A 25,611-nucleotide genomic window follows, 5' to 3' on the forward strand; every position below is an offset into this window, starting at 1 on the left:
GAAGTCGCATGATTGTCTGCGGCAAAGGAAGCTCGTGAGATATGGCTCGATGACTGCTGACCGGTACCTACAGGAACGACATATACCTACCTACATATGTGGACGAGCCATTACTACTCACTTACTGAGCGTGTGATTATATCCAACTTCAGCGAAGCTGAACACTTCACTTTGATATCCAATGTTCGGAAAGTGTCTACCTACCGGCTCCAGATCGATGTTGAAGTTGTGCAGCGTCTCGTTTGGCTCCTGGCCGACCGTCTGGTCCAGTACCGCCGGATCGGCGTACAACATGTGCGGGAACGACACGAACGCCGGCACTCCGAACCGGCACAGAGTCTCGTTCAGCAGACCTGCCGGGAAATCCGTGGTTCAGTTCGGTACAGGCCACAGGTGACAGTAACGACCTCCCACATGGTTGACAACAGGTCACAGATGAATAGGCCAGGTCACACCCGAGGCGGACTCACGCACGCGATGTGAGGGTGAGATCGGCTTGTTAAAAATAGAAATACCTAAATCGTCTTCAAACGAAAACGTATTTGATTATGTAAAGCTTAATCAGTGAAAATCACTCTCTAAAGTGAAAGAGCTGTTATACAATCAGTTTAGGGCGGGGCAATAAAAAGCAGCCGAGTCACGGCGGGTTCAAGTACCTACTTGGTTACAAAGCGCAATGGCCAGTCATTGACGTATCATGTGCGATAGTTCGGATTGTCTATCTCTACAAAGTGGCACCGCGGCCCAGAACACGTCGACACGTCAGTGACTAGTGAGGGTGTAGTCAAGCACCCCAGGCTCGCCCGGTGTGTTCGCGATAAGGATTGAATCAAGTACCGCAGCCGTAGTCGAGAAGGGGCAAAACATATGTCCCGCAGTGATCCGCCGGTCGGTGACATCTGAGCGTCACAACAGCCGGCGAGAGATGCGCACCGCAAAGTGAGGGCAAACCAAAACGGAGTTCTTTGTAGGTGTGGTAAATTAACCCGGCAGTTGCTGGGGTATTTCGCCACCCACCGTTTGCTGGGGGGGGGGGGGGCGTTAAACGCCCCCAGCCGATAACTCGAGAACCAATAGGCGCAGCGAAACGGACGAGGCGGCAAACGAAAGAACGCGACGAGACGCTTCAGATGAGTACTTTAAAGTTGAATTTTGAGGTCACAGGTCAGGTCAAGGTCAGGTCAAACACCTGAAATCGGGCTTTCAGTAGCATGGACTTCAGGACTTCGCAATGGGCGCCTCTCGTCATAAACTCTGTCAAAACGGTGCACAATCCATCATATAAGGCCTACAAAAGTGTCAGCTCTATGTAGGGGTCAGTCAAGCATAGGTCAGGGTCAAGGTCAGGTCAACCGGGCAGGCACATATCCCCGAAAATCAAAACCAATATTCGCAGCCTGTGACACATGTTTTATGGGTAATTTGGGGCGTAGAACACGATGGTGACATTCATTTTACCATATGTGTACGTGTTTGGCTAAAAAAGTTCAATTTAAGAAATGCATGCATCATGGTCGTGAAGTAGTCACGAGAAATTGCCAAGATTCACTTCAAGATTTTGGAAAATGCGGAACGATAATCAACAATCGAAGATAGCCATTTGATTGTACATGGTATTGGCAGTCCAATGGCGTTTACGGCATGTCTGTATGTCTATTCTGTGATTTTATATGATTTTTTGAACATATGCCGTTTTTGGTCGAAAACTCAGAAATCATGACGTCACTAAAACCTCGATATCTCAAAAATTTTCGGACCGATTTTTTTGAAACTTTGTCACAATACACTTCAATCAATTCCCTACAGGTACCCAAAATTTGGCGCGCCTGCGGCGCGCCGTTTTTATGCTATGGCCCGGCGAAAAAAGTGGGGGCGTTTAACGCCCCCCCCAGCAACTCGCGGGTTAAAGGATTCTTGCAATGCTAAGTTCGTCGGAAGTGACGCTTACATGTATATGCACCTCAACATTTTTCGTCTGTGTTCGCTTCTCACGTGAGAAATCCCCAACCGCCCGTCCACGTTTCCAGCTCACCTGCGGGCGGACACTCGCCGTTGCAGTAACACCAGTTGTCGGGGTTCGTCTCTGGCGCTGCGAACATCATCTCATCGGCCTGAAATCTGTACCCGTCCAGTCCGTACATGGACATCTCCTCCTTGTAGGGAACTCGCAGAGAGCTGCCGATCGTAGGGCAGAGGTCAGTGTCAGTGCCAAATGGCGACCAAGATTACGAGTCGAGATAAAAAGGCTTGAAGGTCGACAATCGACAGCGAAAGAAAACACACATACCTACCTAAATAACCCGCTTATCAGACAACACTTAGCCCCACTTCAAATCTTCACTATTATTTCAATAATTATTTTATTCCAATAATAGTTTACGATAGCTATAAATGGGCTTCACGTACCGGCAGATGTCCGTGGAGTAGAATTCGACGTAGTCTCGCTGTCGGCGCGGGTGGAAGAGCTCGCCGGCCGAGCCGTTGATCATGTTGCAGGGCGCCTCGAACGCGTTCGTCTTCTCTGTGTTGTTCCAGTAGTGGAGACGGCCCAGCTGGGTGACCTCGGCGCCCGTGTCCATGTTAAACACGCCGTCGTAGTAGTTGGAGCCGTTCCTCTGCGAGGGAGATAGAAGAGGTGTTTCAGAGCTACGGCAACATCAAGAGGTTGATTTTGTGACTGTGTGCACTTTGACCCAATAGGCACTAATGCTGTTACATAATATGTTATTCAGCGTTCTTGGCGTTGGTGCAACTTGGTTCAAGGTCTGCATGACGAAGGTGCGTGATAGTAGCGAGTCCATGCTCCGGCCTCTGTGCAGTTGTTAGATGTCATCCTCGCAGCGCAAGGTCGTGGTAAGTACCGCTTCAACGCACTTCTCGACTCACATCTCTATTGTACCGTTATCTTTTGTCTCAGGGGCATTCACTTCAGGATGACCTTTACAACGTGTCACGCAACATAGGTACTTTATGTGCGTAAGTGGCTCCTACCAGCTTAAAACGTACTAATGAATGTAGCAACGTTATGTAAACCAAAGGAATGTTAGCAAAACTAGCCAGTAAAATATGAGGGCGCAACCAGCTTAATTAGGTAAACAATTAGATCAGAAGATTTAACTGGTTTACGCCTCATATAAAGTTATAGGACATGCTTCAGTTTTTTATTTCGTTTTTCGTTTTTTTTTTCATCGCCAATTCATTTTGGCCCATCCGGTTCGAAGCTGCAAGTCATCACGGTTTATGCGGGTCTGAACACCCATGGTAGGTATAGTGTCGACATCAGCTGTGAACTAAGCTACGGCATAGCTCTTTGTATGCCCTTATAGCGTATACAGACGATCCATGGCTTCGGCCATCACAAACGGCACGGTGCTAGCTTCCAAAGCTGGTTCAATTCGCAGGGCCCTACGGCGTGCGAATGAATCAATAGCCTCGCCCGTCCTGTCAGCGCCGTCCTTTCTGGCCGTCTTCCTCTGTCTGTCCGTCTGCTTCGCAGTCTTCGCAGTCCGTCTGCCTGTCCACATCGCAGCCTCCCAGTTTGACCACCGCCCCTCTTACAATCATCATCGGCTCAACCGTCTCCCACAAACCTACTCTTCTCCCCGCGTAACATATTTTGCCCATCCCTGTCCAGTCCCCCTTCGCTTAGCCCTGTTCTGCCTGGCCGTCTTCCGTCATTTTTGTCCTATCCCGTGTTCCCAATCCTGTGCCGTTTCTCCTGGACCCCATGTCTGTTTTCTCTCTCGCGCCGGTCCGCCTCGCGAGCCAGTCTGTGGTGGTATAATAGTCATAAATTTCATCCTCCCCAGCACTCGCCTCACGAAAGCCTTGCCTGACCGCGAACAAGGGCAGGCTGCTGCCGGTGCGACGCATTTCAGAAGGCGCAGACGCCCTTCGACGGCTCACACAGATGATATTCAGGATGAGGCAAGTGCGCTCTTCCGGACATTTTTTTTCTCCGGGTTACAATTGTAAACAACAAGCAGAACGACGGGCCGACGAGCGGTACTAAAGCAGTGCTGACATAATGCCGCAATGCCGCATGATGTAACGTTTGTGAGAGACAAACCAGACAGACCCGCGGCCTTTTACAAGTCAATTTAAACACAATGTGCAGTGCCCGTTCCCGCAGGCGGAGCCAGCTCTCTCAAGCTCATCTCACTGCTTTGAGCCATTTCAGACAGTCTCAATTGTATCTTGTCAGAGGCTAATAGATACCGAACGAATCCGCGTTTTGATGTCAGTTCTTGAAAATGAGAGGCATTAAGCCATTTGAACATGAGCATGTGTACCCACGAGTTACATAACTTATTGCTGGGTACTCACTAGTCACTAGGGAACATCCATTTTCTAGAAGTTATGGGCGCTATACCTACTCAATGCTGCGCGGCTAAATCCCAATCATGGTCATTGCCAGCATCGATTGAGTCAAAAATGCCCTGAAGGCTGTAATGAGTGTAATGCCTCGGAAATAAGCAAAGTATTTTCCCATAAAGAAATGCGACTATAACAGGCTTCGGGCAATAAACTGCGATAACATGCTCAATGTTCAACACAGAGATAGATGAGACAGCAATTAGCGCGTCAATCACAGCTTGTTTGCCATGTCGAGTCCAGTATTCGTATGACGCAGGGGAGTACGTCGCAGTCATACTCCCCTAATCTCGGGTACAGATGGGGAGAGAGTCAAGGTCGCTTGGTCGTCGCAAGAAAACCCCAAACTGATGCACAGCTAGGCAACCCAGAATTGACCGACCTTCAGTGAACGGCGAAGAAGACCCGAGAAAGCGGGGTTGACCCTGGTTGGCTTTTGTTTTGCACACGATTCCAATCTTCTGTGCAGATTGCCGGCGATACAAGCGATGGATGATGGTCCTTGTGCACTGAAAAAGCACTGACCGGGGGGATGCGTCCCAGAAGAGACGGCCGACGCGAGGAACAAATGGGGGCGGGGGGGGGACTGGCCGCAAATCGGCCGAAGTACGGAAATCACTCAGTGCGGACTGAGTACGCATGTATAGCTTGACGGCCGATAGAGGGGGCCGGGCAGGATCTTCTCTTCTGTCATCCTGCCCCATTCCCGTGACCGATAGTTGCCGTCACATGATTGAAACAGGGCAAAGTGTCGCAGCGGGTGCTCTTTTACTAACGTCGTTTCGTGCATTTTGATTTTTGAGATGCTAAGCCGTTTGCTTGAAATTTATCAGAGTTCCGAGCCTATATATCTCCCACTGAATTCATGAGGCAGAAGTCCCGAAGCGATGCGTGGGTACTTCCATTACAAACTGTATGTTCTGCGTCAGAAATTGTCGATTTGCAGATAACGGTTCGTGCATGAGGATGGCCTAATGTCTGCAGCCCTTGCCATGGAATGCAGCCCACTGAATAACTCTCAGCTAGGTTACTGGCCAGCAGGCCAACAGTCAATAATGCAAGTCACTAGAAGAGACCGCATTGATCGTGATTCAGCACATTCTCAGTTCAAAAGACGTTCTCCGTACACATTGCAAGCTCTAATTCGCACGAGCGGTCCTACGGTCTTGGTCCATAGACTGAATCCAAGTCCATGCGGGCAACGTCATCGTATTGCCATATCAAAAGAGTATCAGACGGAGCCTATCACTAGGCAGACCGATCCTTTGTGGTTATCCGCCGCTATAGAAGCATGGCACATCCCTAATCTATTCAGTGGCCAGCCCCAGAGTCACCGCGACAAACATGAATAGCAAGATCATTATATAAAGGCGGACAATATAAGAAAGTCAGGTGAGGTACGCAGTACCAATTCACGTGAGCCAGCACAACTCACGTGTGCTGGACGTGTGATAGGCGTCTGCGTATCTTCTTTCGCACAAATCTGTGGCTTCCAATCAGTTCGTGACCGGTGAGACGATAAACATCTGGCGCAAAACACAATCGGAGCGCTCACCTTCGCACGGCGTCACTCACGCAGGGTGGCACGCGCGCCGACCGTGTCCCCCAGTCACGTTTTCACGGAGGCGTCATCACAGCCAGTCACGTGACGGCCCCGGGAAAGGAGGAGGCTTTGATTCTACGAGTCTGACAGGTCATATGTAGGGTGGGGCTTCACCGAGAGTGACAGAAAAGTGCGGCTGCAGTCCCAATGAAAAGGCTGACACAGGAGGCCTAACAAGGACGCTTATAGCACACGTGACTCTCACACACTCAATCCTGGTCGCCATTGTTCAGTGTGCCCTCAAGTGCATCGTTTTGTATTTGTCTCTTAATAGCTTTTGTTCTGAGGATTCGTGGAAGACTCGTGCTGCATTGAAACGTGGCATGCACTCCCTGTCTATTAACCCTCGCCCGTAAACGGCGATCTGCCACCTTCGCCCATGCAGGGGGGGGGGGGTTGGTGCGACCCCCCCCCTTGGCGTTTGAAAACGGAGCGTCGTAGAGCTTAGCGGAAAAGACCAACGGATTGCTCTCGCCGATATCTCGCGATTGGTGGTATATTTTTTGGTCCTAGGTCAATATTTGACCTACTTTTGACCGGTCAAAGGTCAAATTTTCGGAAAAATAGACTTTTTTCAACTTTCGGCGGCGATTGCGGCAAAACGGTGGGAGATATCGACTTGAAACCTTCACTATCGTGTTCCTTGATCAATTCTCTATCGTTTGGTATGTATTTCGTTTCCCTAGCTCTAAAAATGGCGCGTTGGGAGCGCCGGAAGTCGGCAAGGTCACAGTCGGCGGCAGAAATTTGAAAAATCAAAATTTAAATTTTTGAAATCTGATTGTATTTTTGGATTTGGGAGGTCCATTTGCTCCCTATAGAAGCTAATATTGCTGCATATTCCCATTGAGGTGACAAGAATTAGCAAAATAGTGGTTCGGGCGCTTTTCAAAAATAGTACCGGACGCTGTTCCTATTGTGACGTCATAGCTCCGTGACCTGACCTGACCCGGTCAAGTTTCTTATACCATATGATAGCCAATACTTGCCCCAACATGCATGGGAAGTTTCATCACGATCCATCAACCGATGTCCGTACCACCGGCAGGAAACCTCGGGCGTTGGCACTCAGTTTGTGAAAATCCGGCCGGAGGCTGTTCCCTTTGTGACGTCATAACTCCGTGACCTGACATGACCCGGTCAAATTTTTTCATCAAAAGATGCGCAAGGTTTGCCCCATAAGGTACCCAAAATTTGGCGGCGCTGCGCGCCGCCGTTTTTGCACTATTTCCGAAAAGCCTCAGGGGGGGTTGCACCAACCCCCCCCCCCCTACATGGGCGAGGGTTAACAACGTGAATGGCTCCCTCGTGCTACCGGCCAATATCGATTTCAGCATGCAGTTAGGTAAATTGAATTGTAGGAGTCAGTACTGAATATAGCGTTACGTCGCGTTTAGAAGCTCCTTGGTGTTCCGGACGTAGTGCAATGAACGTATGCTGAGTGCTGACGCTTTAATGTAACGGGATAAAGTGAGTTTTGAGCGTCCATCTCCAAACATAAGTAAAATATAAATAAATAAATAAATAAATGAGTAAATGAATGGTATGTAAATCACTAGTATAAGCCACCGGAGACTTTGCGTCTCCCGAGCCAAAATGCTTACAGCTATCCCGAGCCCCGGTTACTCACGCTATAGAACCATCCGAACTTGTCGAACGGAATTGTGATGTTCACCAGGTACTTGATGACGGCGGCAGCGTCCAGCAGCGGGTCGTCGTAGCCGTCAAACAGCAGCTGAGTGGCCGTCTTCGTAATGAACAGCTGCGTGTCGACGTTGTTGACCATCTCGTTGAACATGACCTTCATGAAGTAATCCATGTCCTTGATCATCGCTGCCGCCGCCTGCCAGCCAACGAGTCCGAGGTAAGGTCAAACGGTTCGAAAGATACGACACACCGCCACAGATTGTAGCATGTGATGAGTAGTACTTGCTAGAAATCAGGTGAAAATGCGCACGCACGGTCGGTGTATGTGCAAAGCATTTCCCTCTGCACACGCCTGAGAATGCGTAAATAAATGTTCATCCATGCATATTGACGGTGAACTAATTTTGTTGGCTGAAAGGACAATGTTACCTCTCGCAAAGTGTCTAAGTCAGTCACGATAGCAAACGAACGATCGGATCAAGCATCTTATAAGAGGCAATGTCTGCCCTATCGTGTCCTATCACATCAACAAAGCATCAGCCTGCATCAATGTGCACGGAGCTTCAGACGCACAGAAGACATCACAACGTGACTCAAATCGGGAGCCATTGCCGTAGGCGAATCACGTGTTCACAACGGAAGTCCGACCACCCCATATTGCTTCCTTTCGCTCCTATTCCAGAGGTGTGCGACCGTCAGACCACAAGCCAAGGTCACCAATATTGAGAGGTGGCGAACCGGAGAGGTCGTCACGTACGGGGTCGTCCCTCCCATCCACGCACTTATGAGGCCGCTCCTCCACCGTCCGGCTGACAACAGGGCAAGAGGTGAACGGCAGAGAGAGAGAGAGAGAGAGAGAGAGAGAGAGAGAGAGAGAGAGAGAGAGAGAGAGAGAGAGAGAGAGAGAGAGAGAGAGAGAGAGAGAGAGAGAGACAGAGACAGAGACAGAGACAGAGAGAGACAGAGACAGAGAGAGAGAGAGAGAGAGAGAGAGAGAGAGAGAGAGAGAGAGAGAGAGAGAGAGAGAGAGAGAGAGAGAGAGAGAGACAGAGACAGAGAGAGAGAGAAAAGTTAGACGGAAAGAGGGATGGAAAAGAGAAAGAGGATAGACAGATATTGAAGCAGTTTGGATAACATGTATGTAAATGTTCCCTGGCATCCTGCTTCACATTATGTCTCATGCTTGACCCTGCTACAGACGAGACTTGAATGGGGAGACCCCAATCACAAGTTTATCATTCGTTGCTCAATATCATCGATACTGCATGGAAAACAATATTAGGAAAAGCTTAGTCGGATCCGTAAAAAATAGCCTCTGCATACCCTCTTCCCTGTATGACCTCACCTTGACCTACAGCCTACACTGTAAACCAAATTGACAAGTCTTGTGTAATATAACCAATCATCTCTTGGTATGTTTACCAACTGACACTTTTTAAACAAGCCGTTGTCTGGTGCATTGCTTGTCAGGTGACAACTACGAGTCAATAGTTACTATGCACACCAACTTCTCAGTATCCAGACCAACTCTACATTTGTTTCAACGTTTGTTTCTTAACCAGTTTTGGAAACTTGTTGCCGCATGGTTATTTAACCGGCGCCTAACTTGTACTAGTCAACTGGTCAGCATACACATGGTCAGCTGCGCCTATGACGTCAGACTTGGCGGACCAATCAGCGGTCGCCGCCAGCCGTTAGCGGGACCCGGCGCGGCGGTTTCGAACCAGCAGTTGTCGCGCGGCCGCCGTGCAGCCTGGAGCAGCGACGAGGGCTGTTCCAGCATTTGTGCAGTAAAAAGTGAAATCTGTGAACTGTGGTGTTCGTGCTGTGAGTGAGGCCCCCTCTGGCCTGCGGGACGCACTAATCGTGCCTATACCCGCGTTCGAGACGCCTCCCTTCCCCTGCGCGCGCAATGTAAGTGGGCCAGACCTGTGCATGCACATGTGAGCAGATGTTTTGCGGTCGGTGTTTTTTAAATACGAGTATAAATACATTTATTTGCCTTTAACCCGCGCGGGGCTGGGGTCTCCAGCCGAACGCGCGGGGCTGGGGGGGGGGGTAAATTTTACCCCCCCTGTTATCTCCCGAACTAATGGTCCGATTTGAAAAATTCAAACGCCAATCGAAAGCTCTCATCACGAACTACTAAAAACATGTACTTAATTTAAAGTTTGAGGTCAAGGTCAAGGTCAGGTCAAGGGTACAAATTGCAAGTTTCTACAGTATCGGCCTTGCACCGTAGTTGCCGAAGAATGGAGTCATGGACTGAGACTGATCGCCCAAAACGTGTTCTTAGGCTACCAAGACAATATTCGTTGCATACAATATCATTCAGAGGTCAAGGTCAAGGTCAGGTCAGGTCAGGTCAGGTCACCAAAAAACAAAATATAGAAAAGGGCATGTGCGACACATGTTTTATGGGTCATTTTACTCATAGAATTCAATAGGCACACTCAATAAGTGATATGGACCACCTCTGGATGAATTTCAGGTCGAGGTCAGGTCAAGGTCAGGTCAAGTGAGGTCAAATTTTGAAGTTGGTTGTTAAGGCCTAAAAAGGTGTCTATCTGATGCAGTTTTTCACGGCGAATCGAATGGTGCCATTTTTGTTTCCGTACGAGGTCTAAAACTTCCAAAAAAGTCATTTTTCAAAAAATTTGTGTGTCGTGACGTCATAAAATTTTGAATAACTCCCACATTTTTGAACCGATTCTTCTAAAATTTGGTATGTAGGTGCACATAGACCACTTCTCTGACATATATTCCGGTTTTTTTCGATAGACTCAAAATTTTGGATTTTATAATGATTTTCCCAAAAAATCAGCTTTTTGAAAAAATTTAGGCCAAAATCCAAAATTTTCAAAAAACCGAGATAGCCATTTGATAGACAAAGGAAAATTACGTATAACCTTTTTTGTTACGTCTTGATTCCTTTAAAAATGAAGATGTTAGCGGCGTTTGAACTTTTGCCGTTTTTGAGGCGAAAATGGCGAACATGACGTCACTAAAACGTCAATTTCTCAAAAATTATCCGACGGATTTCGCTCAAATTTTCTGGGAACGTGTCAAATTGATGTAAAAAAAGGTACTGAAAGTTTGGCGGCGCTGCGCGCCGCCGTTTTTGAGATATCGCAAAAATTCGCGAGGGGGGGTAAAATTTACCCCCCCCAGCCCCGCGCGGGTTAATTCAACTCTTTGTGTTTTTAACTTAACTGATGGACATATATGAACTGTAAAAGCTAATCTGGTTGGCGATCATGATTTATTCGAATTATCTGCGTGATCGTGCAACTGCCATGATTGTTATGGTCAATGTTCAGGAAATATTCGTCATACGGGCATGTTATACTTCTGGCTTGATGCGGTGCACAAAACCATGTTCTTCCACATACGCAGCAGTTCTTGCTTCAAAGACTTATATGCTGACGGTGCACGATAGGTATACCCACTGGGTATACCTACCTCATGCATTTACCACATCCATTCGAAAATATGCACTCGGAATTGTCTCCAGTCAATAGTATTAATTACGTGACCGTAATAAATAGTAATGATCCCAGAAACTTCCGAATGGATGTGGTGTATGCATTCATCGATTATATAACCCATCAGTATTTCGTTTCTTGTCAGCGCAAGCCTTTGAGCAATAACTGATGCCAGTCATGGTATTGTGCACCACTTCCAGGCAAAAAAAATAACCTGTCCGTATAGAAAACATTTCCTGAATCAGTATCGTCGCAATTGAAAACGAACGCGAATCGTAAGTTCTTAAGGTTATCAACGCAAACAAAGCGATTGTTGACAAGCTCGAACAGAGCGTTAGTACACTTACTTGTTGACAATTTGTAAGCTAGCAATGCCCAGTCAAAGGCTAGTTCATCAACAAACCAGGGGTTGGTGAACCGACAAGGAAACGAATATGCCTATCCAGAAGTTGGTAGGTCCACAAGGCCCAGACTAGTACTCAACAAGGTGACGCCTATGCGAATTGGAACCAAACTTGTAGACAAACTGTTAGTTTGTTAGCCAACAAGCCTGGGGTTGGTGAATCGACAAGGTGACGCCTATGCGAATTGGAACCAAACTTGTAGACAAACTGTTAGTTTGTTGGCCAACAAGCCTGGGGTTGGTGAATCGACAAGGTATCGACAAGGTGACGCCTATGCGAATTGGAACCAAACTTGTAACAAGGAGCCAACTTGTAGATTTGGTTTACAGTGTATTTCCTGAATCAGTAGCGTGGCAATTGAAAACGAACGCGAATCGTAAGTTCTTAAGGTTATCAACGCAAACAAAGCGATTGTAAGGAAGAACAAGTTCGAACTGAGCGTTAGTACACTTACTTGTTGACAATTTGTAAACTAGCAATGCCCAGTCAAAGGCTAGTTCATCAACAAACCAGGGGTTGTTGAACCGACAAGGAAACGGCTATGCCTATCCAGAAGTTGGTAGGTTCACAAGGCCCAGACTAGTACTCAACAAGGTGACGCCTATGCGAATTGGAACCAAACTTGTAGACAAACTGTTAGTTTGTTGGCCAACACGCCTGGGGTTGGTGAATCGACAAGGTGACGCCTATGCGAATTGGAACCAAACTTGTAGACAAACTGTTAGTTTGTTGGCCAACAAGCCTGGGGCTGGTGAATCGACAAGGTGACGCCTATGCGAATTGGAACCAAACTTGTAGACAAACTGTTAGTTTGTTAGCCAACACCCAGCCAGCAATTCGCTTGGGCTGAACTGTGGCAAGCGTCGGGCAGCTTGGGCTTAGCTTGGGTTTGCCCACTTTGATCAAAACCAATGTATTTTTTACTAGGGCTGAGCTGGGGCATGCCGCAGCTATGCCCACGTGCGGATAACAGTAGCTCAGCCCGACATCTGCCGGCGCATCAAAAACAGGCTTAACTTGGGCGGAGCGCGGGCTGATCAAGCTGGCTGTGTCCTTCGGCTAACTGGAGTAAAGCCGGAGTTTAGCCATACTTGTTCAGCTGTTCGCGCATGCGCAGTTCTGCGCCAATCATGTGCAGCGTTTGTGACAGTCTGCGCGCTGTGCGACGAAACGACACACCGGTGTTGGGGCATTTGGTGGTTGATGTTTGGGCGCGTGTGACAGCGCGAAGAAGGGATATTGCTCACTGCTCTTATCAAGTGGACTGGCATGGAGTTTTACGGTAGGTAAGTGTATTGAATGGTGCGCTTGATCGTATGTAAACGTCATGATTTTGACTGAGTTTGACGCCATCAAACATGAAGCTGAATAGCTGTTCAGCCTGGCGACTTATACCCTCGCTCAGAAAAGCTGCATTCCGTGCCTTTATATCTTTGTGAAATACCAGCTCTTCTGACCCAGGAAAATGAAATACAAAACACAAATATTTATCTACTTATCACCGAGCACGCTCATTCTCTGTCCGCATTTAATATCAAATGAACATTTTATACGGATCAATGAGAAGTGCTTTTACAGTATTAATGCATCAATAAGTTATTTTTCAAGCAAACATGCAATGTAAATTAAACCAATTAATCTCTTTTTCAGGTACGTACCATTAGAGCAAATGGTTCAAAAAAAATGGAGTAGTTATACAAACCAGGACCGGGTGGACGCCGCAGTCGCCCTCGCCAAGTGGTTTAGCGGAAACTGCCTGCTTATAATTAAGTAGGTATACCTACATATACGGAAACTGCGCCGAAAGCTGGCCGACCATCTACTGCAGATGTGTGTGTGTGGAGGAGCCAGACGCCTCTAAAGCTCCCATTCACCAGAGTGAAGTTCCTTATAAACGATTGTTTGCTTATTGCTTTATGTCTTATGAGCGATTACTTGCTGTCCTTACTTTATGCTTTCGGTTGAGTGTTTAACCAAGCATTATGAACGGGGAGTGAGGCTAGCGGGCCTTGTGATTGTTTTATAGTTTTGATGGCGTTTTTTCATGACTCATGCCTTATTACTGCTGCAGTTTGCAGTCCACTGTTTCATGTATTTGTGTTTCATTTGACGTGTCTGTAGTCGTTTGAAATATACATTCAATCAAAGTCAACCACTACTTCCCTTTTGCAATGCTCGAGCCTCGATGACCGGTTAACAGAGCATATGAGTGACCGTAACAATTTTAAATATGCATTGAAACCGCACAACCTGCTGAAAGTGCATTGGCTGCTCCTTGCTACTTGATCCAGTGTGAAGCAAAAGCAAGATGAAGTCAAGTCGAGACTTGAGAAAACAGGAGCCGTCACTCGAGCCGAACCCGAGCAAAGCTACAGCAGTTTGCAATGTATAAACCCCATTCACTTCTATGGCTTAAGTCGGGATAGACAGGGCACACAGAGTGGGCTTGCCGGAGTTCAGCCCGCTCGGGCCCAGAGTAATCTCTTTTATATAAATGGATTCACTGCTCGGGCTTAAATCGGGCTAACGCCAATCGTCGCTCAACTAGGGCTAAACTACGGCTGTCCGGAGCTCGCAGAGCAGGCATACCTCCGGCAGAGCATGGGCTTTAGTCGGCGTTTTTGTGTCATACGCCGACTTTAGCCCAAGCCCTAGCCGACTTTAGCCCGACTAAAAATCTCGGGCAATCCGCACTTGAGCCTGCTTGTGCCCGGAGCAAAATTGCTGGCTGGGCAAGCCTGGGGCTGGTGAATCGACAAGGTGACGCCTATGCGAATTGGAACCAAACTTGTAACAAGGAGCCAACTTGTAGATTTGGTTTACAGTGTACATGCTATAGTCGACCTTGCATCGCTCTATGATATCAATATAAACAATTGTCCCACTTCAACTCTGCAGAAACATACAACTGATGCAGGATACCTCTGCTAGACCACAAAACCATTGGTTGCGACCGGACGGACAGAGAATATGACGCCATAGCCCAGTGACCTAATCTGATAGAAAACCAATGTTTTAGATTAGTTATTTGTCCGAGAGACGATCACAAATGTGTGCCGCACTTCGGTCCGGTCCCAGAGGCGGATCCAGCTCAGAGGTTTGGGGGGGGGGGCAAATCATAACAATTTATCGATTCTTTCCATGCATCGTCCATAGGCGTAATGTTAAAATTATGCCGTTTGGGGGGGGGGGGCAAATGCCCATTTTGCCCCCCCCCCCCCTAGATCCGCCACTGTCCGGTCCAGGTGCGCGGTCTGAAGATATCTGCGAAAAAAAATAGTGGCTGGCTGCAGAATCCTACAGTCCCGACGATAGCTAGAGCACCTTAGATATAATTTCTTTATGCGACATAATGGAGCCGCACCAGCACATGACGAATAAATATAAATATTGTCAAGGTCAGGACCCAGCTGACTACCAGTTGGTCAGGAGTCAAGGTGTTCAGTGGGGAGACGCGTGCATGCGCTGGACCGTGTTCACGAGAGAGCGTTTTTTTTTTTTTTTTTTGCTTTGAGATTTCGCAGAGCCTGATCCGATAGTCATATCAGCGTATGGTAACCAAGCCATCAAGCCATCACAACAATGACTGTGGTATAGTAATCAGTACAAAGAAAGATGAAAAAAGCCAGAGATGCTCGCTGTAATGCTGCGTCATCTGATCTGCTGGTTGTTCGGTGTCCGTCACTCGGAAAACTTATTCGGACAGAGCAGAGAGCTTCCGGCTGGTGTGGCGAGATCCACTGATAGTTGTGATATAGGTCACTTAGCTACACCTTTGTCAGAGAACGCAGGAACGAACCGCAACTCAAAAGTCACTGGTCTTCAAGCAATCTTCAAAGATAATGTGAACTGACGTCGACCAGAAAACCCTCAAAAAATTGTTACCAGTTACCATGTCACATAACATTTGCCTGGCAACAGAAGTGAGGCGATGAGATTACAAAGGATTACGCAACAACAGATTATTGCGATTCCTACCTTTTCGTACGCTTTATATCCCTACTGACATGTGGAACATCGGACGATAATCATCACCATTGTTGTGCTCGTATGGGGAGCTCATAGCTACAGCAGAACAAGGTTGCAGTAACCATTCTTCACCGGTCTAAAACTTCGGAGTAGAACATTCTTCGCCAAAGGGATACACTGTTAAAACTTATGCTCATGCATAGCCAGACATCACATATATGTATTAATCATCACCACCAGCAACCGTACAATCACTAACCATCACCAATACCTTCCCATCCACCCTCACCATCGTGTTCATGGACACCACCCTCACCACCAGCGGCACGTTCAGACGTCACCCTCACCAGCACCAACACGCTCAGAGACTACCCTCACCAGCAGCGGCACGATCAGAGTCCAGATACTACACTTACCAGCACCAACACGTTCAGAGACTACACTCACCAGCAGCGGCACGTTGAGGCTGGTGATGTTGTCGTCCAGCCGTCCTGCCGACATGTCCGGCTCGAAGTGCCACGTCTTCACCTGCATGTAGGTGATGGTGTCGTTGGCGTTCCACGTCATGTTCACCTTCAGGTGCTTCTCACTGCCGACAGCGTTAGTTTGGCGTCAGTTTGGTGGTTCACCAAAAAGGGAAGCGAGCACGGCGGAAAAGGAGTTGGAAGGGGACAGGCTAGGGAGAGAAGACTTGTCATTCAAGGAACATTTTGATAATATCACAAAGGGCGATTGTCACATGAATAGTAACAAAAAATATCCGTTTACTAACAATTCGTTTAGATAACTATGCCAACCTCGATTTACCAGGATTGAACCTCCGCTTCGAATTTGATTGGGGTTATTGACAACAGACAATCATGGACGGATGGGCAAGAACTATTAACCTATCAAGCCTGTAAAAGACGTATAAATGTCATTCGAGAGCGGAGACTGTTAGCTGTCAACAAGTGAGGCGCTATCCACCAATTTATGAAACTGTAGGTTTAAGGCCCACTCAAGAGGCAGCGGGTAGCAGTGCACAACAGCCAAACAATGTTTCAGCGGCTCGGTCAGCCAGCCTCGACAGACTCCACGCTAAGCAGTTTCAAGGTGGAACATCTCGTCAATTGTTGGAATCGCTTCCTCTGGGTCCCGAGATCCGGCTGGCCGACCCTCTGGGCGTCGGAATGGCCTGATCAAGGCTGAGTTGCAGCACTCACAAACGTTTGATAATCTACTGTGACGCTGAACCATTTATAGGCCCTCAGCAGAGACTTAGTGCGCGTATGCATGGCATGAATGACGTCTGCCTTCATGGCACTCCCAGTGGAAGGTTCATATATAGGAACTTACTACAAAGAGCACTGCTGCAAGGACTGTCACTAAAGTCTCGTAATTTCCCGGCTAATCGCAAACGGAGTATGTGAGCGGCCGCGGCGGTGGTGCTGAAACAGGCAAGTAAACAACCGCACCCTGACTAGACCAGACGCATAAAGCTATAAATCATCAGCTTAGCACCGATTTTAGACTACGTAAAAGGCTTCTTGCATAATATGATCGCTTGCTGAATGAGTCAAAACCGGTAAGTCATCACAACCACTACTCTTACAGCACTCCGATGGGTCGCAATTCAGTGCTATGGGGCTGACCATACATAACCGGTCCTCACGGCAGCCGTGCGGTCCAGTTTGAGGCTAACGAGACCCGTTCAGAGGCTACTGATCGGACCTGTGAGCACATGGCACGCGCCGAGAAACCCACTAAACCACTCCCCTCAAAACTTGCTGAGTAAGCCGCGTCGTGACGTAACCCCAAGATGACGTCACCTCATGGTGAATAACCACTGGTCCCTCTGTGTGCGAGGTAGTCGCTTAGCTGGCGGCTCGCCGAAAAGGCTCCAGAACGGGTTAGTCGCCATCGCTGACAGCAACTGCCACCGGGTCGGAGCTCAGGTGAAGAAAGCTAACAGTCGTGACGAAATGCACCGGACAAGATTACCTGACCACACAACTGACGAGCTAACATCCAGACTGAATGACAAATGCGGCTCGGTACCATGAATTGGAATGGGCTGATACCTTGCAATGTGTCGCGAAATATAGACGAGCTACGAGCGATTTGCGCACGCGATTGACGCGAAGAGAGGAGTCGAGGGATAAGGAAAATAAATAGGGAAAAGGAGGCGATAAGGGAGCCAAGAGGATGTGGGAGAATGTTTTGAGCAAGAAGGGGAAAGAGATGAGGAAGATAGGTGAGTGTAAACCATGAGCAAAAGGGTGAAGAAGAATAAGAAGAGTGATGGAAACAGAAGAAGGAAGGCACTGAGGACGAGGACGGTGGAGAAATACGGGACAATCACACTCGGGGGCGAGTGTGATTGTCCTGTGTCTGAACCTTGGGACACAATGTCTCAAGGTTCATTGGATCTTGAGACAAGTGGGATGTGCACTAAGGTGCCACTATCGGTGATAGGGTCAGAGCGCAGTTACGTAACGATCCGACACGTGCAACATTGAAAGGACGCATGACGATCCATCTCAAGGCAACAGTCAAGTACTGAGCGTTTATTCTGTGCCGACTTCTGATTCCGTCTAATCCCCGGCACTTCAGGCAGTTTACACGTGCAGGTGAAAGTTCACGAATTATAACAAAAATAACTAATTCAAGAAACTCACATTATTCAATTGACAGCAATGACCGGGATTCTATACACCAGGTCAACCGTGTAAAAGAGTTCGAAAAAGGCCCAACCACGGAAAACGAGACTCTGGACGGATAAAGAGTGAAGAGCAGTTGCCGACCTACTGACAATATTTGGGTCACAGCCGCAACCACTGAAAGCAGGACCACATCTCCGCTCTACAGTGCAGTCCCACCGCCGCGTCGGTCGTCTAAATCGGACCACACTTCACTCGCGGTGGGCGTTTCTTCAACCCTTCACCGCGCTCGAGCTCCCATGCCTACTCAGTGGATCACCGCCGCCGTTCGGCAATAAAATGCAGGCGGAGCTAGCAAGCGGTGGAGTCCCTCATGGGCACCAAACCGCAGCAATACCGGTTCCGAGTGGTCTGCGACAGATGTCACACCGCAGAGCCACTTCACCGCCGGGCTTGGGGCCACTCAGACGCTCGATTAAACCCACCATGGCCGGTGGAAGTCCCGAAGAGAAGTTGCCAGCCAATCTTGATGCTGTTCAATGTTCACTCGGGCGAGAGGCCCTTCCCCTGTTAGTGAAACAGGAGAAGGGCCTCTTGATCCGAGGTGAAACGTATCCGTGTCGAAAGCTAATGGCCGTGAGATTAGAAACTGCAGCTTCGACTTGAATGCAGCCATCGTTAGGACTTCACCTTTGCAATGAAACCAACAGAAGTCATTAGGTATAGGGGAGATCCGTGTAAGACGCCCAGGGTCGGTAAGAGGCCCCATCGCTTTTTTTACCAAACCAATAATGTTATTTATTTTTTAATGTTCTTGTAAAGCAGAAGCCCTCTTGAAACAACAACTCACGAAACCTGAGGTATCATGTGCGTCGCAGCGACTTTTGGTAAGCCTGTTTCTGTTTTTGCCCCTTTACTTGCTAGATATATGCATCTTTATCACCCTTATATATCTGAAAAAACAATGGCTATCAAATGCAATCTTATCTCATCGAAATTGTCACATGTTAGCTTCAGAATAGACCATGTTCTGGTGCGCTGCAAATGTCTCATAAACCATAAATATTGTGACGTTAAAACACTGCATTTTTTTAAGAGGCCCTCCCTTCGAGGATTATAAAACGCCCCCCGATAAAAAAGGTCCCCGATGCTAAAACGCCTGCACCTGCGGCAGGCGTGGCATTCTTTTTTCAAGGAGTTTGTTTTTGTTTCTTTTTTTCTGTTTCTTTTTCTAGAGGTAATAGGTACAATTTTCGCTGGTCATCAGCGTTTGGTTGTGCTAGTTTTCGCATTGTTCGAGCGCTTTGAAGTGTTATTGGTTTCGATAACACCGTATTTGCTTAGCTTTTCGAAATAAAAGGCCTTGCAGCTGTGTTCGCAAAACGTCTTTTACAAGTCGACTTGCCTTGTTAAACGCCCGAGGGGGGGGGGCGTCTTACCATACCCATAGTGTAAGAGGCCCTTTTGCAACTTTTTCCAAAATGTTAAAGTTTACGGTTTGTGTACCCCCTAGATTCATTTTGAATGCAAATATGTATGGGAAAATGATGCATGCTCACAGCGCATGCACACGTTAGCTCTTAAATATTATCAGTTGTCTAAAAATAGCATCTGAGCTTAAGGGGGGGCCTCCTGCACCACTCTCCCCTATAAAATGGCTAATGTCCTACGAGTAAACGCAAGGAAAAACACTTATACGGACCAGCATAATCCCAACTTGAGCTTCAAGTGGTATTTAGAAATCAGCATACGATATGTTGTGCAATAAGGACATTTGATGAATCGATGACTTATGGTGTTAGTAGATACATGCTTCTTGAGAGATCTGAGTGCTATTCACCAGACTCATAGCAAATTCACCACTTGTTTGAAGCTTTAAAATGTGGGATCACTCTGATTTTAATTAGTGCCCATGCTAATCCTGATATGTTGAAACGCGAGGAGCATAGGATGAGCACGAGATGTTGATCAGTTTTCGCCTCCTACGACGAGCCCAGCGTTTAGAGAAAGGTGGGCATTTTATGCAGCTATTGCTTCGCTTCAGTTAGCAGCTTGCTATTTTTAGATGCGGAGACCGCATTTACCAGATAAGGCCATGTAGTAACGTTACGAGACTCTACAGCTCCTCCAGAGACGGCTGGCCGCAACTGCATCGTAAAGAATCAACCGTAACGCGAATGCACACTGCACCGCGTGAAACCGAGACCAGCGGACCGGGTAGTAATTTCATAATTACATGGGTGGGAGGGGCGGGAGTGCCCTGACCACAGCGTCGCGCGAATAACGGTCGTTTCAGTCGGTACAGGCGGTGGCTAGGCCCTCGAGCAATCAAAGATGTGATTATGACATGTGCCTTCGGGCCACACAACCGGCGCGGCCCGCAGGCAGCGAGCGCTAATGCAATGAGAGAAGTTCGCAATACATGGCAGAGAAAGAACCATCACACCGCTTGGTTGATCTGGGCCTGGAATTATCCATTGCGTCAAATGGTAGATGGGTTCTATAGCCTTGAGTAGACAGAAGGTATTCGTTCGTAGGTACCTATGACTTTTATGAGCTCGGCATTTTGATGTTCGCATGGATGTTTCGAATTCACATCCTAATGCGGTGCATGATATCTTGTATGAAAGTAAAATGCCGATATTAGGTATTTAAAACACGTTAACGAGGAAGACCGTAAGGTAGGGAATACAGAGCTAAAGGACAGTTACTATAACGGTGTCTGTGCATTCCTGTCATGCCAACATTTCAGCACCACAGTATTCATCCATTTTCGAATAAAGACGAATCCATCAGGCATAATCTCATCCTTGACCTAGTCCTAGAGCTATACACTTACGGAAATTCGCCGCCCTAATTTCCAATTCAAATAAGTCTATTCACGATTCGTGCACGTGCAACTTGTGCTGTCTGTATATTGTGTGCATTGTGCAATGTGCACAGTATATCTGTGAATGGAATCAATCTATCCAAGTCAGTGCAGTGAGAGCTGGCTTCCACGAAATAGTGCTAGTCATTGGAATCCTTCTAATATCCGTTGCGCAGAGTGACCGAGTTTGGTATGTAGTCCACCTCTCGACACAGTGCATGCCGCTGCCCGGTGGCGGTCTGGTGAACAAAGCGTCCTGTCCTGGAGCCACGGGCGTCCGTATACGACAGGCGGCTGCACTGCAAGATGACTGGTGCGTCTGGGAGCCCGGACCAGGCACGATGAGAAAGGACCGCCGCAATCTGCCGAGCCGGAGGGCGGCTCTGGACGACCGTCCACGTGTCCCCCCCCCCCCCCCAATGCAGGCGAATGTGACTATTATGTTGATGACTCTTGAATTTAGTAGGCCGACCGAGAGAGAAGTGTATCACTGATATTTTGTAATAGAAATTAGGCTGTAAACTCCGTGCGGGCTAAAATTACCACGATGACGCCTTACTAGTGAATCAGTACTGGGTGACCTACATATGCTCCAAGTTGTTAAAAGCTAAAGAGAAAAATCACCATCGCCGTATACGCGGCATATGGGAGCCAGTGTGTACAGTCTGTCTTAAAAGTACCGCGCAAAGTGACGGTGGATCCATCAAGCCTGACCGATGAAGGACTGCCAAATTTGAGTCACCGAAGCAATGGACATCCTCGTCCATTCCCCAGCTCCATTGGTTCGGTGACTTTCAAATTATAGCAGGCCCTTCCTCGGTCAGGCTTGCTGGATCCACCGTCACTTTGCGCGGTACTTTTAAGACAGACTGTACATTGTAGGTAAGTATATATTGCGCACCGAATAACTGCTAAGGCCGCGTAATTTGGCATCAAATATGAGCAACAGATCCCCAAAAATATCGTTCATTTAAGGATCACAGAGCACATACTGCAATGAATGAATGAATGAAAATACCTCTCAAAGCTCTACAGGACCATCATTGAAGTGCCGCTCAGAAAACGCAGTCATGACGCGTTAGGTGAGCACGATGTTGACCTTCGGCTCTATCCACGTGAAGGCCGAGCCTGTCATTGCCAATCGCTCAGCTGCAATCTGAGGTCACTGACTGCCGATGTATAGACACGTGCCGAACAGATAATTCGGCCCGTCCGGCCCGGCCAGGCGCCGCAGACGGTAACTAAGAGTCGACTGACCACTTTACCGCGGCGGATTGAAGGCGCAAGATCGTAACACACTTAAGATCGAAACCCACCTGATACAGAGCATGCATGCCATACGTGATTACTTTGGTGCATTGTCTGAAAGTAGCGAACTTTTGAGTCTTTACCTCGTACGTCCCCCGCGACTGTCAGCAGGGCAGACAGCGCGGCGGTCCCCACACTCACGTGTAGACATAAGGGCCGAGCTGCTGCAGGATGGGCTTGGCGTGATTCGTGACCACATCTTCCGCGTTCGTCACGTTCCAGAAGTAGAACTTGATGAAGATGGGCACCGGCATCGTGTGCCAGAACCCATAGCCCTCCGAGTCTGGAGTCAGTTCCAGCTTCTGTCAAGACAAAAGGCGCAACGGGATCTCAGTATTTGCAATATTCAATAGGATCGGGTTGTTCGCTTAAATCTATCCCACATAAAGGCACAGATACATTTGCTGCATTGACACAAATAGTCTTCTGATGACCTAAGAGAAAGCAGAACATCTGTCATCTTGAAAAGACACAGATGTGGTTTTGCACAATTATCGAAGCATGTTCGACAGTAGTGAAGATAGGAGTGATTGTATATCAACATATATTTAGGTAAGGATGATAAGACAACATGATCAATCATTATCATTTGTTGCCTAAATTGAACAGTGCAGCTATGCAAAATGCATATTGCTGCTGGTGGCAATCCCATAATTGATGGACACTGTAATATTCACGTCAGACTAATTAAGCTGTTATACCACGGAGAAGTACATGAGTAAAATATCGTCGGCATCTGATGTCCCCAGTCACACAATCGGACAATAGCACGGATGATGTCAGGTAAAAGCAGAAAAAGACAGCGCCATTTCGAGGAACAATATCTGACAAAAACCTCTGAAAGTAGGCCCACGGGACGTAAAAACTTCCCCAGCAGTAAGTGTCGCAGTTATCGAAATCGATGTCATTCGCGGGAATCAAAGAAGGTGCCAGAGCGCACATCTCGAAGTAATGTCTTCTAAGAAGGCTTCCATGAGAGTATGTCTTAACAACAAAAGAGAAACAGTTCGATTCTCAAAATTCAGAAATCTGACCGTCAGCAAAGCTAAAAGAGATTATGTCTTCCATAATAAAAAATCCTCCCAATGCAACTCTAACGATACAAAAAAAAGACAAGCCCACGTTGACCTCAGGTGACCTTATGTAGATGACTTTGGATTAGCAAGACACATGGCTGATCAATGTGTAATGCCATGTATAGTCTGTCTTAACCCGGCAGTTGCTGGGGTATTTCGCCACCCACCGTTTGCTGGGGGGGGGGGGCGTTAAACGCCCCCAGCCGATAACTCGAGAACCAATAGGCGCAGCGAAACGCACGAGGCGGCAAACGAAAGAACGCGACGAGACGCTTCAGATGAGTACTTCAAAGTTGAATTTTGAGGTCACAGGTCGGGTCAAGGTCAGGTCAAACACCTGAAATCGGGCTTTCAGTAGCATGGACTTCAGGACTTCGCAATGGGCGCCTCTCGTCAGAAACTCTGTCAAAACGGTGCACAATCCATCATATAAGGCCTACAAGAGTGTCAGCTCCATGTAGGGGTCAGTCAAGCATAGGTCAGGGTCAAGGTCAGGTCAACCGGGTAGGCACATATCCCCGAAAATCAAAACTGATATTTGCAGCCTATGACACATGTTTTATGGGTAATTTGGGCCGTAGAACACGATGGTGATATTCACTTTATCATATGTGTACGTGTTTGGCTCAAAAAGTTCAATTTAAGAAATTCATGTATCATGGTCGTGAAGAAGTCACGAGAAATTGTCAAGATTCAGTTCAAGATTTTGGAAAATGCGGAACGATAATCAATAATCGAAGATAGCCATTTGATTGTTCATGGTATTGGCATTCTAATGGCGTTTACGGCATGTCTGTATGTCTATTCTGTGATTTTATATGATTTTTTGAACTTATGTCGTTTTTGGTCGAAAACTCAGAAATCATGACGTCACTAAAACCTCGATATCTCAAAAATTTTCCGACCGATTTTTTTGAAACTTTGTCACAATATACTTCAATCAATTCCCTACAGGTACCCAAAATTTGGCGCGCCTGCGGCGCGCCGTTTTTATGCTATGGCCCGGCGAAAAAAGTGGGGGCGTTTAACGCCCCCCCCCCCCCAGCAACTCGCGGGTTAAAAGTACCGCGCAAAGTGACGGTGGATCCATCAAGCCTGACCGAGGAAGGGCCTGCTATAATTTGAAAGTCACCGAACCAATTGACCTGTGGAATGGACGAGGATGTCAATTACTTCGGTGATTCAAATTTAGCAGGCCCTTCTTCGGTCAGGCTTGATGGATCCACCGTTACTTTGTGCGGTACTTTTAAGACAGACTGTACAGTCTGTCTTAAAAGTACCGCGCAAAGTGACGGTGGATCCATCAAGCCTGACCGAAGAAGGACCTGCTGAATTTGAAAGTCACCGAAACAATTGACCTAGGGAATGGACGAGGATGATAATTGCTTCAGTGACTCAAATTCAGCAGACCCTTCCTCGGTCAGGCTTGATGGATCCACCGTCACTTTGCGCGGTACTTTTAAGACAGACTGTACATACCTATAATGTGTTCTCAGGCGCTCATCACACCTTTGCCATCTATTTTGCATTCATTTGCCATAAGCCTCAGGTCAGAAGAGCTAAGGTGGAAGAATTACAGCGGCTAATTTGAATCGGTAAAAAACTTCTTTAAATTGACATCTACCTTGCGTGGCCTTGACAATGGAGAGCAGGCTTTCAAGGCTTCCAGCTTTTCAATAAACGCCAATTATCACGATCGCTATGCCAAAATACGTTATAGGGCAGGAAATCTTACTTATGAATACCACAAAGGCTCTCAGAGTTTATCATAGCATTGCCTGACATGACGTTTGATCTTGGTGACATGACCTGGGAGACACCTTATTTCTTGGGTGACCATTATTCAAAATGTAAATGCGATGCTATGTTAGACTCCGACTCGATTCATCTACGCCTTCTGGAAATGATCGTGAAAAGCTAGGAGCGTTGCATAAATCGCCTACCCTCGCTGTGTCGGTGGGTCCACACATGAGGTCGTTCGCTACTCCTTTCGATCTCTCACATGGTCTTGTCCTTCAAAAGGATCCACCATAATTTGGATATTCGTCCAGGTATCCCTATCTTTGTCTTGATTTGCTTTGTACCGACTCCTAACTAACCATTCCCACAGTCCACGGAATGGAGTTTTGCACATGAATCACCCGACCTTTCAACATTTTAGCTAATGGTTGGTCGGTGATCGGTAGTAAATCCTCTCATAACTGCATCCGGGGCCGGATGCATTTCATAACAGTGAC

The 25,611-nt window shown here is 47.5% G+C and overlaps 1 protein-coding gene across 1 annotated transcript in view; it reads right to left on the minus strand.

Annotated features, from left to right (window-relative positions):
- The window catches only part of LOC122392517 (protein croquemort-like), a 39,733-nt gene that overhangs the window by 6,571 nt on the left and 7,551 nt on the right, over positions 1–25,611 (minus strand). The window contains exons 3-8 of the mRNA XM_043387459.1: positions 22,440–22,600; positions 15,930–16,071; positions 7,608–7,820; positions 2,407–2,615; positions 2,033–2,175; positions 205–353 (exon numbers count right to left, since the gene is read on the minus strand). Of these exons, the coding sequence (XP_043243394.1) occupies positions 205–353; positions 2,033–2,175; positions 2,407–2,615; positions 7,608–7,820; positions 15,930–16,071; positions 22,440–22,600 (1,017 nt within the window). The remainder of the gene's footprint in view (positions 1–204; positions 354–2,032; positions 2,176–2,406; positions 2,616–7,607; positions 7,821–15,929; positions 16,072–22,439; positions 22,601–25,611) is intronic.

This window comes from Amphibalanus amphitrite, unplaced genomic scaffold, assembly GCF_019059575.1.
Source record: "Amphibalanus amphitrite isolate SeventyFive unplaced genomic scaffold, NRLGWU_Aamphi_draft 000489F_arrow, whole genome shotgun sequence".
Taxonomy (NCBI): Eukaryota; Metazoa; Arthropoda; class Thecostraca; order Balanomorpha; family Balanidae; genus Amphibalanus; species Amphibalanus amphitrite.